Source organism: Anopheles arabiensis, chromosome 2 (assembly GCF_016920715.1).
Source record: "Anopheles arabiensis isolate DONGOLA chromosome 2, AaraD3, whole genome shotgun sequence".
Taxonomy (NCBI): domain Eukaryota; kingdom Metazoa; phylum Arthropoda; class Insecta; order Diptera; family Culicidae; genus Anopheles; species Anopheles arabiensis.
Genome location: NC_053517.1, coordinates 91,664,147 through 91,680,021, shown reverse-complemented (window position 1 = coordinate 91,680,021; position 15,875 = coordinate 91,664,147). Strand labels below are relative to the sequence as shown.

General features: G+C 42.3%; 4 protein-coding genes and 1 pseudogene across 6 annotated transcripts; 1 reads left to right on the top strand and 4 right to left on the bottom strand.

Annotated features, from left to right (window-relative positions):
- Positions 1 to 2,972: 2,972 nt before the first annotated feature.
- LOC120908860 (E3 ubiquitin-protein ligase parkin) lies at positions 2,973 to 4,931 on the top strand. Its single transcript, XM_040320309.1, has 5 exons — positions 2,973 to 3,364; positions 3,450 to 3,860; positions 3,922 to 4,070; positions 4,137 to 4,473; positions 4,546 to 4,931. The coding sequence occupies exons 1-5, from the start codon at positions 3,107 to 3,109 to the stop codon at positions 4,858 to 4,860; spliced, it is 1,470 nt and encodes a 489-aa protein (XP_040176243.1). The 5' UTR covers positions 2,973 to 3,106; the 3' UTR covers positions 4,861 to 4,931.
- Positions 4,932 to 5,358: 427 nt separating this feature from the next.
- On the bottom strand, positions 5,359 to 6,411 carry LOC120908864 (venom peptide SjAPI-like). Of its 2 annotated transcripts, XR_005741187.1 has the most exons (3): positions 6,346 to 6,411; positions 5,756 to 6,279; positions 5,359 to 5,680 (listed from the first exon to the last, which is right to left on the bottom strand). XR_005741187.1 is itself a non-coding variant. In XM_040320312.1 (2 exons), exons 1-2 carry the CDS (start codon positions 5,823 to 5,825, stop codon positions 5,499 to 5,501), a joined length of 252 nt encoding a protein of 83 aa, XP_040176246.1. In that variant the 5' UTR covers positions 5,826 to 6,409; the 3' UTR covers positions 5,359 to 5,498. The 2 variants fall into 2 exon arrangements, 1 of the variants encoding a protein (XP_040176246.1); XM_040320312.1 differs by having other exon boundaries at positions 5,756 to 6,409.
- Positions 6,412 to 6,657: 246 nt separating this feature from the next.
- Positions 6,658 to 15,550, bottom strand: LOC120894754 (annotated as a pseudogene).
- LOC120908866 (chymotrypsin inhibitor Ani s 6-like) lies at positions 7,551 to 8,019 on the bottom strand. Its single transcript, XM_040320316.1, has 2 exons — positions 7,894 to 8,019; positions 7,551 to 7,815 (listed from the first exon to the last, which is right to left on the bottom strand). Exons 1-2 carry the CDS (start codon positions 7,961 to 7,963, stop codon positions 7,637 to 7,639), a joined length of 249 nt encoding a protein of 82 aa, XP_040176250.1. The 5' UTR covers positions 7,964 to 8,019; the 3' UTR covers positions 7,551 to 7,636.
- Positions 13,249 to 13,832, bottom strand: LOC120908865 (chymotrypsin inhibitor-like). Of its 2 annotated transcripts, none has more exons than XM_040320315.1 (2): positions 13,703 to 13,832; positions 13,249 to 13,624 (listed from the first exon to the last, which is right to left on the bottom strand). In XM_040320315.1, exons 1-2 carry the CDS (start codon positions 13,767 to 13,769, stop codon positions 13,443 to 13,445), a joined length of 249 nt encoding a protein of 82 aa, XP_040176249.1. In that variant the 5' UTR covers positions 13,770 to 13,832; the 3' UTR covers positions 13,249 to 13,442. The 2 variants fall into 2 exon arrangements, with proteins under 2 accessions (XP_040176249.1, XP_040176247.1); XM_040320313.1 differs by having other exon boundaries at positions 13,249 to 13,627; positions 13,703 to 13,831.
- Positions 15,551 to 15,875: the final 325 nt, after the last annotated feature.

Sequence of the window (15,875 nt, the reverse complement as noted above, 5' to 3'; positions counted from 1 at the left end):
ACGCTCATACACCTTGAATATGACGCATTCGCAATCCAAATCGCAATCGCAATTCCAATTCCATTGAGAATCTCAATCGCAATCGCAGTCCCAATTCCAATCTGAATCCCAACCCTATTCAGAATCCCAATCGCAATCCCATTCCGAATCCCGATTCAATCGGTAACGAATCCCAATCCCAAACGAATCGCGAACGAATCCCAACCCCAAACGAATTGCAATGGAATCTTTTAGGGATTCAAATCCTAAAAACGGGATCCGATCCGACCGAATCTGTCTAGAGATTGAATCTTCGAACCTTCCGAATCCTGGATCTCCCAACACTAGTTCAATGCTCGCGTCTGTGCAAGCGGTACGTTATGGCGTTACTCGTGTATGTTTGCCATCGGGGACAACCATCAGTTTTTGGGCGGGCAGTGCTAGGTTCTGATGGTCGATAATATTTCGCTTTCCTGTCCACTGTGCGGTAGTTAGTGTATGTGTGTGTGTGTGTGTGTGTGTGTGTGTGTGTTGTTGGATTATTTTTTGCTCCCAATGAATTCGGGTTGGGATTTGGTTTCCTGTCCCTGTGTCTTTTTGGTTTGGCTGTGGCGCCTTTCGGAGCGAAAAATTGTACACCGCATTGGTTGTGATTACGATGAATGATTGTGAGGAGGGCAAGAGGCCGAAGTGAATTGCTGTGTCAATACCGATTGAGTTACCGCCGTGGGGAATGTTGGCTCCCCACTTGAAGCTGGCATGATCTTCGTGATGAACGTTAACTTTTACCATTTGTTTATGATCTATTTCAGTGAGACCGATGTGGCTATTTCTTTAAATGATGGTGAAATGATTTTTCTTAAATATTTGAGGGGATTTTTGCTTTAATTTTCACATTTCTAATGAAACAGTGTCCATGGACGCGGGCATAACTATGCGTCACATGTTGGACCTTTGTTTTCGGAACTCGCCATATCAGCAACAGTCTCTCAGTAATTGGGAACAAGATCTGTTACCGCTCGATTATTACTCGCGATTGCTTTTTCGATCGATGGTGAATCACGGGCGACTTGTGAACGGGCAACAACTGCATCTAGACGAGTATGCGTTTATGGCGTGCGTGTGTAAGATACGTATATGTTTTTACAAGTCATTTTTAATTCCACGAGCCGCTACAGCTGGGCACATATTCGCACCCATACGCTGCTCGAGGTATCATGATAACATGACTCGGACACAAAAGGCAGCTCTCTATCATGTCGTGTGTACACATTTTCTGACCGTTGCGCTTGCAGCATACATTCCACCTCGTAAAGCGAACGCATCATCGATCGTTCTGTCACTATTCCCAACACAAAAGGGTGGGCACACTTCGCCCAATAGAGTTCGGTTCCGTACGCAGTTTCCATCCGCTCCTGATGCATACAGGTGAAGTGGAAGCGTTTTTGGAAGCCGCATGGCATTGCTATTTCTCTCCCGGTTTGAAACGGTCGTTTACTAGGTAGAGACGGCGGGAACCGACCATTTGAGCACTCTCTGGGTATGGCTTGTACTTTTGCCAGCTTTGAGTGCTCCGCGTGCATGCTTTCAGGCCTATAAAGAAAGAGAGAGAGAGAGATAAAGGAATTGAGAGAAATGTTCGTTTCATAGGGAAGAAAAAGCAGTAGCAGTGTGATACTATCGATTTCTGTTAGTCTGTTTAGTTTTCTGTTTAGTTTGTACTCTGTATCGTATTGGCTCAGTGGTGGGAAAGTCTACATCTTCAAAAATAGACCCAAACATAAAAAAACGCGAGGTGAATCTTGCTTTACAATATATTATCTCTTATGCTGTACATCGTACGGATTTTTAAACCATCGGCTTGAATAAATAGCAAAATTATGAACCTACGTGTTTTGTATTGCGTTTTTCTGGGAGTTTTCTTCCGTGAGATTTATTACTTAATTTGAGAAATAAAGTTTAAAGGGTGATTTAGCACTGTATATTACCGTTTCAATTATTAAAAAAAAAAAAATAGCCGGCATCGCGAAATAAATGGTTAAAAATTAACATTCGTTAAAAATGGCTCGGAATTGCCATCGCGAACGCATTGAGTACATTTTTTAATTTTAACGACTGGTCCTATGCCGTCGTTAAACAAAAGATCGTCAAGAGCGTATGCGATACAAACAGTCGATCATACTGCTCGATTTTCCCCCAGTGTTTACTTATATGTGATATCGATCAGTCGTTAATTGTTTTGACGATCGTTTATGTAAACAGGAATGAACAACAAATGAACTCGTTTAAACCAAAATGAACTATAAACAACTGTTAAACTGTGGTCATTTTTTGCAAAGCCGGAAATTGTTTTCATGAATCGTCTGACTGAAGAAGATTAAAATTGTTGTATACTTTACATCACTGAAGATTAAATTTTAGGCCTTATTTCGCCAAATTAATAAAAGAAGACGTATGCATAGATGCGACTTGTGTTCAGTGTAGAGAAGATTTTAATAATACATAATTATTTCATAAACATTTCCAGTAGTCAGTAAGAACACTAAAAGAAAATAAATACGAATTAGCGATACCACAGGGACAAAAACTGGTAAAAGTAATAAATTAACAAGAAAAGTAAGCCCAAATTAAAATAATGTAGGATCTATGCAAAGTATTCGTTAAATTCATGAAGCAAGTTTTGTTTTCTTATAATTTTTTGTTTAAGACATTTGAGATTACTAAGATAAGGATGGATTTTTATTAGTTTCCAGACAGCAGGAAAAAAGCGCTTCGTTGTGCCTCGCTTCGAAAGCGAGCTGCCAAGAGCATTAAAAAAATTATAATCAAAATTAAATTAAATACACTCTTTCACTGCGCTAAGTCCATTCCATTCGCATAGTTCGCTTCAAATTGCATTGAAAAGGCCTTTTCGCGCAGTGAAACAACTTTCACGCGTTGAAAAGCCTTTTCAATCAGCTGATTTTGACAAAGGCGATGCAGCATTCCGGGCACTAAATCAAAACAATGCAACTTTTTTTGCGCAGAACACAACGAAAGTGAACGAGCAAACGAACAGCAAGGGTGCATCGCATTAAATGCACACAGTTGCTCCGTAATTCGCCCGCGAAAACGACCACCGGCGGTGATGTTCGATTTGTTCGGGTTTATTAGACAACTGATCGGCAGCATGTTGGCGATATTTTCCTTCGGCAAAAAGAAGCTCTCCAACTCGCTGAGCGTGTACGTGAAGACCAACACGGGCAATACGCTGGCGGTGGACCTCGAGCCGCACATGGACATAAAGGACGTGAAGGAGATGGTCGCGCCCCGGCTGGGGCTGGAACCGCAGGAGCTGAAGATCATATTCGCCGGCCGAGAGCTGTCCGATACGACGACGATCAGTGTGAGTGGTTGTGGTTGTGGTGGCGAACTTTCGTCTTTCCCGTGTTTTGCTTGGTTACATCATGCGGGCTTTTTTGACACCGTAGGAATGTGATCTAGGCCAGAAGTCAATAATACACGTCGTAAAAAGTAGACCGACCGCCATCACGACACCACAGAAGAGACAGGCAAAACCGGCACTGAATGCAACCATCTCGGAGGAACCGTCGCCGGAGGAACAGCAGCAGCACAACAAACCCCTCTCGGAGACGATGTCCGAGCTGACGGCGTTGGACGAACGGAATGGTGACCGGTCCATCCCGGTCGGCCGCACAAAAGCACACTTTTTCGTGTACTGCTCACAGTGCGAAAAGGTTTGCACCGGAAAGCTGCGTGTACGGTGCGGCATTTGTGGCAGTGGAGCGTTCACCGTCCATCGGGATCCGACCTGCTGGGACGATGTGCTGAAGCGGAAGCGCATTACGGGGCACTGTGAAAATTATGAGGTTCCTTGTGTGGTAAGTGTGGCAAAGCGGCAAAATCGTGTGGTTCGAGTTTATTAGCCTTAAATCGTTTTAGGAAAATGACGAAGGAGAACCACCGTTTACGGAGTTTTACTTCAAGTGCTCCGAACACTCGTCCGGTGGTGAGAAAGACTTTGCCGCTCCCCTGAGCCTGATCAAGACGAACCACAAAAATATCCCCTGTATTGCTTGCACCGACACAAGGTAAGTGTTCAATGTCACTGCTGTCTTCCTTCCTCAAACAAATCACATGTCTCTTGTGCTCTCCAGTGAAACAATTCTCGTGTTCCCGTGTGTTGCCGGCCACGTCTCCTGTTTGGATTGCTTCCGCCAGTACTGTGTTACCAGGCTGCTGGAGCGCCAGTTTGTGGAGCATCCTACCGGCGGCTACACGCTGCAATGTCCCGCCGGATGCGACAATTCCTTCATCGAGGATGTGCACCACTTTAAGCTGCTGAACAAGGAGCAGTACGAGCGGTACCAGCGGTTCGCGACGGAAGAGTTCGTGCTAAAGAACGGCGGTGTGCTCTGTCCCCAGCCGGGCTGCGGTATGGGACTGCTGGTCGATCCCGAGTGTCGACGGATTCAGTGCCAGAATGGCTGTGGTGTATGTAGCTATTTATTGATTCTTATTGTTACTTCGCTGCGTACTAATTCCTATCGCATTCCCTTTTTGCAGTACGTGTTCTGTCGCAGCTGCCTGCAGGGCTACCACATAGGGGAGTGCTTCGAAACGCCCACCCCCAGCACGCCCGGCAACGAGCAGGGGTACGCGATCGATCCGCTGCGCGCGTCGGAAGCGCGCTGGGACGAGGCGACCAAGATCGCGATCAAGGTGACGACGAAACCGTGCCCCCAGTGCCGCACCGCAACCGAGCGCGACGGTGGCTGCATGCATATGGTGTGCACCCGGTCCGGCTGCGGGTTCGAGTGGTGCTGGGTGTGCCAAACCCCGTGGACGCGTGACTGTATGGCGGCGCACTGGTTTGGATGAGCAGTTTTTGTTTGTACGTTTGCGGTTTATTATCGTACAGAAATAGAGGAAATTTTTATAAGAAAGGTTCATATGCACGTGGTACACCATTATGTTGCTCTACGGATTCTTATCCTATTACAGGGTTTCCCACGATTTATTGGTCAGTTCCCATGATTTATTGGTGCGTTCCCACGATTTTTTGGTCGTATCCTATAGATTTTTGGTTCGTTCCCATATTTTATTGGTATTTTCCAATTGGATATCAATACAATTGGACCAACAAATTCTGGGAAACGACCAAAAAATCGTGGGAACGCACCAAAAAAATATGGGAACCCACCAAAAATTGATGGGAACCAACCAATAAATCGTGGGAAACCCTGTATTCCCGACAGATCTTTGGGTCGATGCATTTTCCACCCGGGGCCGGCTCGTAAACGTAAAGCGGACGACAGTAGCACCCTGGTTGACAACCGGCGTAATTTTTCTCATAGCGTGAATTGAATGAATTTGTAATTGAATTTTACGATGCATGCGATCGAACCATGCAGGTGCAGGCTTTAACCCTAAGCAAAATCGCTGGGTAGGGGCCGAACAGTGCACAAATAGATTTATTTGAAAGATGATTACATATTGTGCGTTTTACGTGAACCAACCTACTTCGGACAGTCCTCCAGCGGAATGCATTTTCCGCCTGGCCAGCTATCACGAATGTATGACGGTTTGCAGGTGCACCCTGGTTTACATCCAAGCATTATCTCGATTTGATTAGCGCAGGTCATCGGGTCCTTAGGGATACATTTTTCGTATTGTTCATTTTCACCTTCACATGTCTCTTCTGTGTGCGAAAGATACATCAAAGGATAAGGAAATTAGATCGAGAATAGTACGATTAGGATCACCGTAATCTTACCGTTAGCGTGCACACTCATCGCGGTAAGGATAAGCATGGCGAATGCGAACAGCACAGTTGTAGACTTCATCGTTCAGCGTTGGTTCAAGTGTAATGGCTCCCCGGATAGACTCGTAGCCCTATTGAAAACGACTGCTTCTTTTATATGAAACAGCCTGGTAATAAGTGTGCCGCAGCGTGGCTAATTTTCTGTTAGTTTGTTGTTATATATTTTTAATTGTTTGCCGCCATATGGACCTCATAATTGAAGCTTATATCTAATTAGTACAAAGAACAATGGTTGCGAGTTGATCAATAAGTTTCACCGCTGATGGTTTGTTAATTTGCTTTGGTAAGTTTGAACGTTTGATCTTGATAGAGGTTAGACGTAGAGTGGAAGGCGCACGAACAAGCGTTGGATAAAGTTCCTCTTGATTTGCTGCTGGCTGCTGGCTGTAGATGATCCATCTACAATATCTATATCAATCCTCTGCGTCTGGAGTCCTTGAATTGTTGCTGGGTACGTTCCATTTTGCAAAATTCTCCTGCGTGTATGGGAAATTGGGATGATGTCCAACGAATATTTAAACCGGCCTCTTTCCTCCTTTTACTTTTATGCTCCTCTTCACGTGACAGGGCCTCTCTCTATTTATGTACTTACTCGGCTCACAGTTCGAATGTATCCGAAAGCAGCATTTTTATATCGGAAGTTTTCCATTCGATCCACGGCGTGGTTTACTGGATTCGAGCCAATGTTAACACGTAAATACAAACAAGGTGTAACCAATCGAACGAACAGTATGGCTGTATTTGTTTTTGATAAGGGCATGTTTTCATTGGAGCCTAAAAGCATGAGTTATTTATTTCGATTGATTGCAAGAGAGTCTGGTAAAGTTGGTCAATGCGAAAGATTCAACAAGCAGTTTAGTTGGTGTAGTATTTCTGAAGTGTTTTATTATTGTTTGATGAAATGTGAATGCGTGAGTTCACATAACGCGTCTGAAACGCTATCGAGTGTTTACATAGGCGCGCTAGTTTAGTGGTTATCCCGACTCTAACTTCTTCAACGAAAGCGCTTTTGTTTTAACTCTTCTTTCCCGCCCATGGTGATAGTTAACTGGTGCTATTATTGCTCGAAGTTTATACAAGCAATAACGCTCACAATAAGCTTACAGCAGCGCCAAAGCAAACTCTGCCATTCTAATAGCAGGGACACTCACATTGCGGAATACATTTGCCTTCCTTAGACTCTCGGACAAACCCTGGTTTGCAGAAGCATCCCTGAACACATTGCTTGGTGCACGGTTTCTGTTGCTCGTTCAGATCGGCACAAGTATTAGGACAAGCAGTACCACACGTTTGGTACTCTTCGTTTGGTCCACACACGTCGTACGGGTAGGGATGCGCATAAGGACAGGCTGTAGATATAGTACAAATAAGTGATTTGAGTGATGATCATATGGCAGACATGTGATGAAGTTCAAATAGCTTACCACAATGTGCGTTCTGCAGAGTAAAGATCAGCACGATCAGACATCGTACATAGCATGCATCGGAATAGTGTTCTCTTGGCTGTGTGGCACGTAGTACACACAGTGGCGCATAGTAGAGGGATTATGGGTATGAAGGCATATCTTTATGCGCAAGGTTTACAGTTAGTAGTGATAAGTATATAGTAAGATGTGTTACAGCGAGTCTGATGATTAGTCATATTCATCCACATAGGAGATTTAAACGCTGAGTCACCGTTAAATGGAACATAGCCCCACTAGCGATCTCCATGCCGTACTGTTTGACGTATTTGTTTGACCGTAAAAACTGTTTTAAATGGCCATTTTATTTATTAGCGTTTTATTATCTGTACTAATACAACACATTGTTGCAATATAGACATTCTACTACCTATTGTGGGCAGTTGTTTGTAGGGATGCATGGTCCGCCATCCGAACTTCGAATGTAGCTCGGTTTACAGAAGCACCCTTGAGTGCAGTTATAGGTGTCCCTTTCATACCGTGAGTCGCAGGCCAATTGATACACAGGACCACACTCGAGAAAGTGCTCATTCGCATCATTACAGGTATCTTTTACGTAAGGGAGAAAAATAAGAAGAAAATATTATTAGAATGAGGATAGAACGTTTTTGATCGACAAGTTCTTACCTATAGCATTTACTGTCGCTACACCGAGGATAAGCAGGGCGAATGCCAACAGGATAGTCGTAGACTTCATCGTTAAAAGTTGGTTTACGTTTAATACCCGCGTAAAGATTCATAGCGCTGCTACCGACAACGAATTCATTTATAGGGAGCGTTACCAGCAAATGTGAAACTAAAATTCGCTACGCACGATGTTCGCGGGTTGAGGCATAAGTTGTAAAGCTCGTTCGTTTGTTATTGTGAGTGATGATGTTGTTAGTCGGAGGAACAAGTAAAATTTACGATTACTGTATTGCAAATTATATATGTTGTGCAATCTTCGTCGCATGTCAGCATCATTAACCATAGCTTCCCTCATAATCTCAAAGTTTTTTTTTATTCTGTTATGTCTTGAGATTAATTAAATGATTGAGGAATTTGCATAAATATCCTATATTTTTATCGACTGGATCCAAATGCAGGAAGTAGGAAATAGTAGACAGGAAACACCGGAGACTACTGACAGACTCTACATATCTTTCCTTCGACAAAAACCATTCTTCAAGGCATTCAAAGCACGGTGGTCTGGTACAGTGCTCCTCGCAGGTTATTTCACATCTATCGCACTCCTCATCTATTCTACTTCTCATCCAACGTCTTTAAATAGTTAAATTACAAAGAGTAAATAACAACGGAAATAGCCTTCCAATGTAATTCCATTTGGTTTCATGCCTACCGCCATCAGCGATTACGACGTTAATCAGCAGTACCAAAACCATCAGCAGCAACTAAAAAAACGAACAAGCTACAAAAGTGAAACCGACTTTAATACAGAGACGAATCGCCTTGAAAGGCGTGACAGAATCGCTGTTCGGTGCAAGGAATGAATTACTTCAAAACAGAAATATTATGAAATCCAATGAATGTATTTCTAAAACGATTCATTTGAACAACAATAGTATTGCCCTTAGAATGCATTCCTTAAGGCAGTTGCTCACATTTATTATAACCGTATGGTTGAAACAATAGCTGATCCTTTTCTTCTTTCGACACTTCAGTAGCAGGGACACTCACATTCCGGAATGCAGTGGCCATGTAGAGACTCTCGGACAAATCCAGGCTTGCAGAAGCATCCTTGTACACACTGCAGTGTACAAACTTTGGGTGGATCATTCAGATCGGCACAAGTCTTAGGGCAGGCAGTACCACACTCCTGGAACTCCTCGTTCGGTCCACACACGTCGTACGGGTAGGGATGCGCATAAGGACAGGCTGTAGATAGTACAAATAAGTGATTTCAGTGATGATCATATGGCAGACATGTGAAGAAGGTCGAATAGCTTACCACAATGTGCGTTCTGCAGGGTGAAGATCAGCACGATCAGGCACACGATCATCGCAACTGGTTTCATGTTGTTAGAATAATGTACAGCTGTATTGTAATTGAATGTTCGATGTAGAATGATCATCTGATACAAGGACAGGCATATTTATACTAGTACAAACGATGAGTCGACCGAGAGTAACAGAGCATACATTAGCTGTGTAAGCACATGGTACATGGCAGAGATAGTTAATAAAGAGATAATTGGTATTTCTTTATGCGCGAGATGCGCGATCAAGGTGACAGCAAAGCTCCTTAGGTGTAAAAAAACACATTTGCTTCCCTGTTAACACTGGTTCAAATGGGATTTTTTTCTTCTTATTTATTATCTACACTAATACAACACATTGTTGCAATATAGACATTCAACTACCTATTACGGGCAGTTGTTTGTAGGGATGCATGGTCCACCTTCCGAACTTCGAATGTAGTTCGGTTTACAGAAGCACCCTTGAGTGCAGTCAGCGGTGTCCTTCTCATAGAGTGAGTCGCAAGCCAGTTGGTACACAGGGCCACACTCGAGAAAGCGCTCATTCGCATCATCACACGTATCTTTTGCGTAAGGAAACAAATCAAAAGGAAAATGTCATTAGATCAAGGATAGAACGATTCTGATCGACATGTTCTTACCTTCAGCGATTACATTCGCTACACCGAGAATAAGCATGGCAAAAGCAAACAGCACAGTTGCAGACTTCATTGTTAAGAGTTGATTTACGTTCAATGCCCGCGTAAAGACTCATGGCGTTGTTATCGAAAACGGGTCTATTTATAGGGAACAGCTGGTAATAAGTGTAAAGCTACAATTAGCTACGGCGTGGTGTTTAGGAAATTGAGCAAAACTTGTAACGCTGATGCCATGTTCGTTTGTTGTTGTAAATTATGATGTTGCTAGACGGACGTACATGAAATTTATATTGTTCTATGTGTTGTGCACCTGGCGCCAGATGTGTGTTGTGCAATCTTCGTCATATTTCAGTATCGTTAACCTAAGTTAACTACCTTAGAAAGTCGAATATTTAGTTAATTCTATGCACGCCGTGTACAAACATTTTCACTTTCTCGCTACCTCCAACTACTGATCACAAGTGTTAGAAAGCATCAACTTGTTAAACATTGTTGTCATTGTTCATTGGTCATTGTTGTGAGGCTTATTACAGATTACTTAATTAGGATTTCATTATGTCTTTGAGTAAGTTGAATGCTGCAAGGACGTGAGCTAATAAAACTTGTTGAAAAGGTAGTAAAACAAACTTGCATAAAGATCTTATTTATTGGTGAAATTGATCCTGAGGTGGAGGGTAGATAACATTGATACTATTGCCAGGTCCAACATATTGAATTCTCAGTCTGCTTGCATTAAATTTACTGTTTTATAATCTCACCAGGGAGTGGACAATCCCTGCGCCGAACGCAGTTCCCCCCATCGTTGGTTTTACGCAGAAATCCTTCCTTGCAAAAGCATCCCTCAATGCATTCCAACGAGGGACACACGATGATTGGTGGTCTGTTGCAGTGCTCCTCGCAGGTTATTCCACACCAATCCCATTCCTCATTGGGAGGGCATCCATCGTCTGTTCAGAAGATGGATTAGAACGGGAATGGCCTTCCAATGCAATTCATCAGAAACTTACCGCCATCAGCGATAACAACGTTAACCAACAGGGCCGCCAAAAGCACCAGAGCTTGGGTAGATTTCATCTAGAACGTATGCGATTAGCAGGAACTTCAAACACGACCTTTTGTTACGAGCTGCAAAGGTGAAAGCGACTTTTATACAGAGACAAATTGCCGAGGCATGACGGAATCGGTATTCGATGCAAGGAGTCAATTAATAGAAAACAAAATCCTATTAATGTATTTCTCAAACAGCTTAATTAAATACACCAATTGCCCTTAAAATGCGTTCCTTAAGGCAGTTGCTCACATTTATTACAAGCGCAAGGTTCAAATAATTGCTGGTACTTTACTTCTTTCGACACTTCAATTGCAGGAACACTCACATTCCGGAATGCATTTTCCATGTTGGGACTCCCGGACAAATCCAGGCTTGCAGAAGCATCCCTGTACACATCGTAGCGAACACACTGCAGGTGGATCGTTAAGATTAGCGCATGTATTTGGACAAGCGGTACCACACTCCAGTAACTCTTCGTTAGGTCCACAAAGGTCGTATGGGTAGGGATGAGCATAAGGACAGGCTGTTTATAATACAAATAAGTGAAGTATGTAATGATCATATCATGAAGGCACACATATCATGAAGGTCGAATAGCTTACCACAATGTGCGTTCTGCAGAGTAAAGATCAGCACGATCAGACACACAATCATTACCACTGGTTTCATGTTGTTAGAATGATACAGTAATACAACAATAATACAAGAATAATACACAGTACAGTTGTATTGTAATTGAATGTTCAATGTAGAATGAACATCTGATACAAAGATAGAGAGATTTATACTAGAACGAACAATGGGTTGATCGAGAGTAAGAAATCACGCATAGGGTACGTGAGAACTTGATGCATTAAAACATAATACAGAGATAATTCTTATAAAGGCATTTCTTTATGCGCCAATGCTAGAGTGTGTAGCGAAGCGTACATGAAATGCGTTATAGCGTGTCTGATGATGAATCGTAGTCATTCTCATGAGAAATGTTTAATGATAAAGTGTTTTGAAACGCATTGTGCAGGGATATCCAAATGGCTCAAGATTGCGATCAATGGGCAGACGAACCTTTCTATGCGGCTAGGGATTTAGAAGTGAACTATGAATGGTTTGATTGGTACGGGTATGACGTATGGTTTCAAATCGTAGCTCTTTTTAACGCATCGTTTTGAAAGAGGATTTTTTTCTTCTTCTTTTATTCCCTCACCAACACAACACACCGCTGAAATATGGTCTTTCAAATTTGTATATCTAGCAGTCGGTAATTGGAATGCAATGTCCGCCTTCTCTACTGCGAATGTAGTTCGGTTTACAGAAGCACCCTACAGTGCAGTCACGGGAGTGCTTGAAGCGTGATACAAGCAGCGCGTCACAGGTCAGTTCTATCTCAGGACCACACTCGACTAAATATTCCCTGTCATCTGCACATGCATCTTTTGGGTATAGTATATAAATCAGAGGAAAATTTCATTACCATAAGAATAAAACGTTTCTGATCGACATGTTCTTACCTATAGCGTTTACTGTCGCTACACCGAGGATAAGTATGGCGAGTGTCAACAGCACAGTTGCGGACTTCATCGTTAAGAGTTGGTTTATGTTTAAGGCTTATATAGACTCATGGTGTTGGTAGCGAAAATAGGGCTCATTTATAGGCAATTTGCAGTTGGTAAGTGGTAAGCCACAATACGCTACGCACGATGTTTGTGAAGTACAACGAAATTAATTGTACCTTGAAGTTGAAGGGTGAAGAAAATTATCTGTAATCATAGCTAATGCAATAGATAATGTACTTTCAACAAGCTGCGGACAGAATCAGTATCGCAGAAACGGCTATGATCTGTTCAAAAGCCTTTTACATTACAATGTGCGATCATTCAATAGATCACAACATATTGCTATGTTGCGGATTTGATGTGTAGGTGTGCATTTGTGATTGCATATTGAATGCTAAGACTCTAAGACTTACTAAGAGTGCTAAGAGCTTGATTGGATGTTCAATGTAGAATGATCATCTGATACAAGGACAGGCAGATTTATACCAGTACAAACAATGAGTTGATCGAGGATAAACGATCATGCATTTGCTATGTAAGCACATGGTATAGTGACAGATCATGAAGGTGTCTGATGATGAGTCATATTCATGTACATGGGAAATCTAAACGTTTGGACGTTTGGCTTAATGGAGCATACTACTATTTGCGAACCTGAAAAGCACGTTGGGATGAATCAATTGTGATAATGGAATAAAACGTGATAAAGGAAATAACGAAACTTCTGCTCGCTCCCTTACCGCATACGATGGTAAAACTTTGACTTTACGTTTTGATTTAAGTCAGCCTCTCTTTGCTTGTTTTATTTACTGTACAAATTCAATTCGAATAGTGATTTCTCCTACATTTCATATATCGCCAAAATAATGCTTCTTTATCGGCTTGATCATCGCGTTTTTTCGATTGCTTGCGATGGAATACCTTGCCAGATATTACACTAGTATGGACAGTTGTTACACTAATATGAGCAGACATTTATGTGTACACATAGTCCGCCTTCTGCATGTCGAATGTAGTCCGGCTTACAGAAGCACCCTTGTGCACAGCCAATGAGATCGTTCTCTACCGACGGATGGTCACAGGTCGGTTCTTGCACAGGACCACACGTGAGGTAGTGCTCGTTGTCACCACCACATTTCTCTGCTGTGCATGAAAGATAAATCAAAGGGCAACGAAATTAGTTCGAGAATAGAATTGTTAGGATCAACATGATCTTACCAGCGTGAACACTCGTCGCGGCAAGGATAAGCATGGCGAATGCCAACAGCACAGTTGCAGCCTTCATCGTTCAGCGTTGATTTGCGTGTAATGGCTCCGTGGATAGACTCGTAGTACTGTAGAAAATAACTGGTTCTTTTATATGAAACAGCCTGGTAATGAGTGTTGGGCTAAAACTCACAATTCGCTACGCACGATGTTCGTGAATTGAGCAATAATTGTTACATTTCGTTTGTGATTCGGAGTGATGTTGCTAGTAGGACGAACAAGAAGTGTGATTCATAATCGTCTTTAGGTGTTAATATAGGGAGGGCACAAGAAATAGCAGAGAGTGAGAGCATATATGAGCCGGAAGAGCTGGTCGACAGTTGTTACCGAACTTTTGGCGAGGGTAGTCGAATAAATGTAGCATCGCACCTGTGTGAAACATGGCCAGGTGGCACTATTGTAACGGGCGAAAATGTAACATTCTGGGAGAACGAAGATTTTGATGTGTTTTTAATTAGTGAGGTGTGATCAATACAGCAGTTAATAACTCTCAAATGTTAAGTTGGTGTTATTGAACATCATGTGCTTCTGTGTTCCAGCTCAATGACAGAAAGGAATTTATGTCAACAGCAGTGTGAAACTTGAAACAGCAAGTGCATGAGAAAAATGGCAGAAACGCGTGAGCCCGGCTAAACCCGTAACATTACTTCGGCAGAAACCCGAACCATTGACCGAAGTGGGACAAACAAAAAAAAAGCAACTTTATTTGAAGGCCATAGCTCATACCGGCCGCCCAATTTCCGCTAAAAGTAGGCGCTAAAAGTCAAAGATCGCCAAAATAAGCGACTCGAAAAGGTGTCACAAACGTATACGAATAACCGGACGGCTGTTGCGAAAACGATCGCTTGTTCTACAGTTAGAGCCTCCATAGAAACAAGAGTTTGTTTTGCTTAAGCTGGCCATTGTCAGCTGTTTGGATTTAGTTGTGGTGATAATTCTTAGCATAGTGTTGTGATAATAGCAATATAAATGCTTTATCAATAGGACATGTGGCCTTCATTCTGAAGTGTTGTGTATGCGGTCCTTCGAACAATTGTGAAATGATCGATATTGACTGAATTAAAACTCTAAAACTAACTTACTACTAGATGCAAAGCTGAAAATGCTTAATCGTTTATTAACACATGATTATGAACCACTTATTGCATCAAGACCGAATGTTACTCAAGATACATAGATAGTCTCTTAAATAAATTGCATTCAATGTAGCCCAGTGAGAATGATAAAGAATATAAAAAATATCTTAAATGAAGCATGAAAACTCTTAATTATTTTGTAAAGCAAGTGAAGAAAGCTTACTCAATTAATGTATTGCTCGCATAACTCACTAGAACAACAATAGTATACCTTAAGGTAGTCGATCACTTTTATTAAAAGTGCATGGTACAAACAAATGCTGATGCAGTTCTTCTTTCGACAATTTAGTAGCACGGGCACTCACATTCCGGAACGCATTTGCCATATAGAGACTCTCGGACGAATCCAGGCTTGCAGAAGCATCCCTGTACACACTGTAGCGTACACACTTTAGGTGGATCGTTAAGATCGGCACACGTCTTGGGGCAAGCGGTACCACACTCCTGGAATTCTTCGTTCGGTCCACAAAGGTCGTACGGGTAGGGATGAGCATAAGGACAGGCTGTAGAGAGTACAAATAAGTGATTTGAGTGATGATCATATCATGAAGGCACACTTATCATTAAGGTCGAATAGCTTACCGCAATGTGCGTTCTGCAGGGTGCAGATCAGCACGATCAGGCACGTGAACATCGCCACTGGTTTCATCTTGTTAGTTGGAATAAGTGTTACACTTGCGTTGTAATTGGATGTTCAATGTAGAATGATCATTTGATGCAAGCATAGGAAGTTTTATAGTTGTTGTAAACAATGGTTTGATCAGCACGAGAAGATCATCCCGAGGTGCGTGAAAGTATGGCAGCATATGATGAGATAATGTACTGGCATACTGGCCTTTATGCGAGGTCTTTATACTTTGTAAAGCTCAACTCATGTGCAACTATTGTTAGCGTTTGCCGTTGAGTCACACTGTTACAGGTGCAAGAATGTTAGTATCTTTTGTTACAACGACGGCGATGATTTATTTATCAGATCATAATCGTAGTAT

Excerpts from the sequence above, each read along its gene's own strand:
- LOC120908860 (XM_040320309.1), top strand. The coding sequence starts at position 3,107 with ATGTTCGATTTGTTCGGGTTTATTAGACAACTGATCGGCAGCATGTTG. Across the intron at positions 3,365-3,449 it reads CCGATACGACGACGATCAGT|GAATGTGATCTAGGCCAGAA; the intron begins GTGAGTGGTTGT and ends TTGACACCGTAG. Across the intron at positions 4,071-4,136 it reads ATTGCTTGCACCGACACAAG|TGAAACAATTCTCGTGTTCC; the intron begins GTAAGTGTTCAA and ends TGTGCTCTCCAG.
- LOC120908864 (XM_040320312.1), bottom strand. The coding sequence starts at position 5,825 with ATGAAGTCTACAACTGTGCTGTTCGCATTCGCCATGCTTATCCTTACC. Across the intron at positions 5,681-5,755 it reads GATGAGTGTGCACGCTAACG|AAGAGACATGTGAAGGTGAA; the intron begins GTAAGATTACGG and ends TTTCGCACACAG.
- LOC120908866 (XM_040320316.1), bottom strand. The coding sequence starts at position 7,963 with ATGAAGTCTACGACTATCCTGTTGGCATTCGCCCTGCTTATCCTCGGT. Across the intron at positions 7,816-7,893 it reads AGCGACAGTAAATGCTATAG|ATACCTGTAATGATGCGAAT; the intron begins GTAAGAACTTGT and ends CTTACGTAAAAG.
- LOC120908865 (XM_040320313.1), bottom strand. The coding sequence starts at position 13,769 with ATGAAGGCTGCAACTGTGCTGTTGGCATTCGCCATGCTTATCCTTGCC. Across the intron at positions 13,628-13,702 it reads CGCGACGAGTGTTCACGCTG|CAGAGAAATGTGGTGGTGAC; the intron begins GTAAGATCATGT and ends TTTCATGCACAG.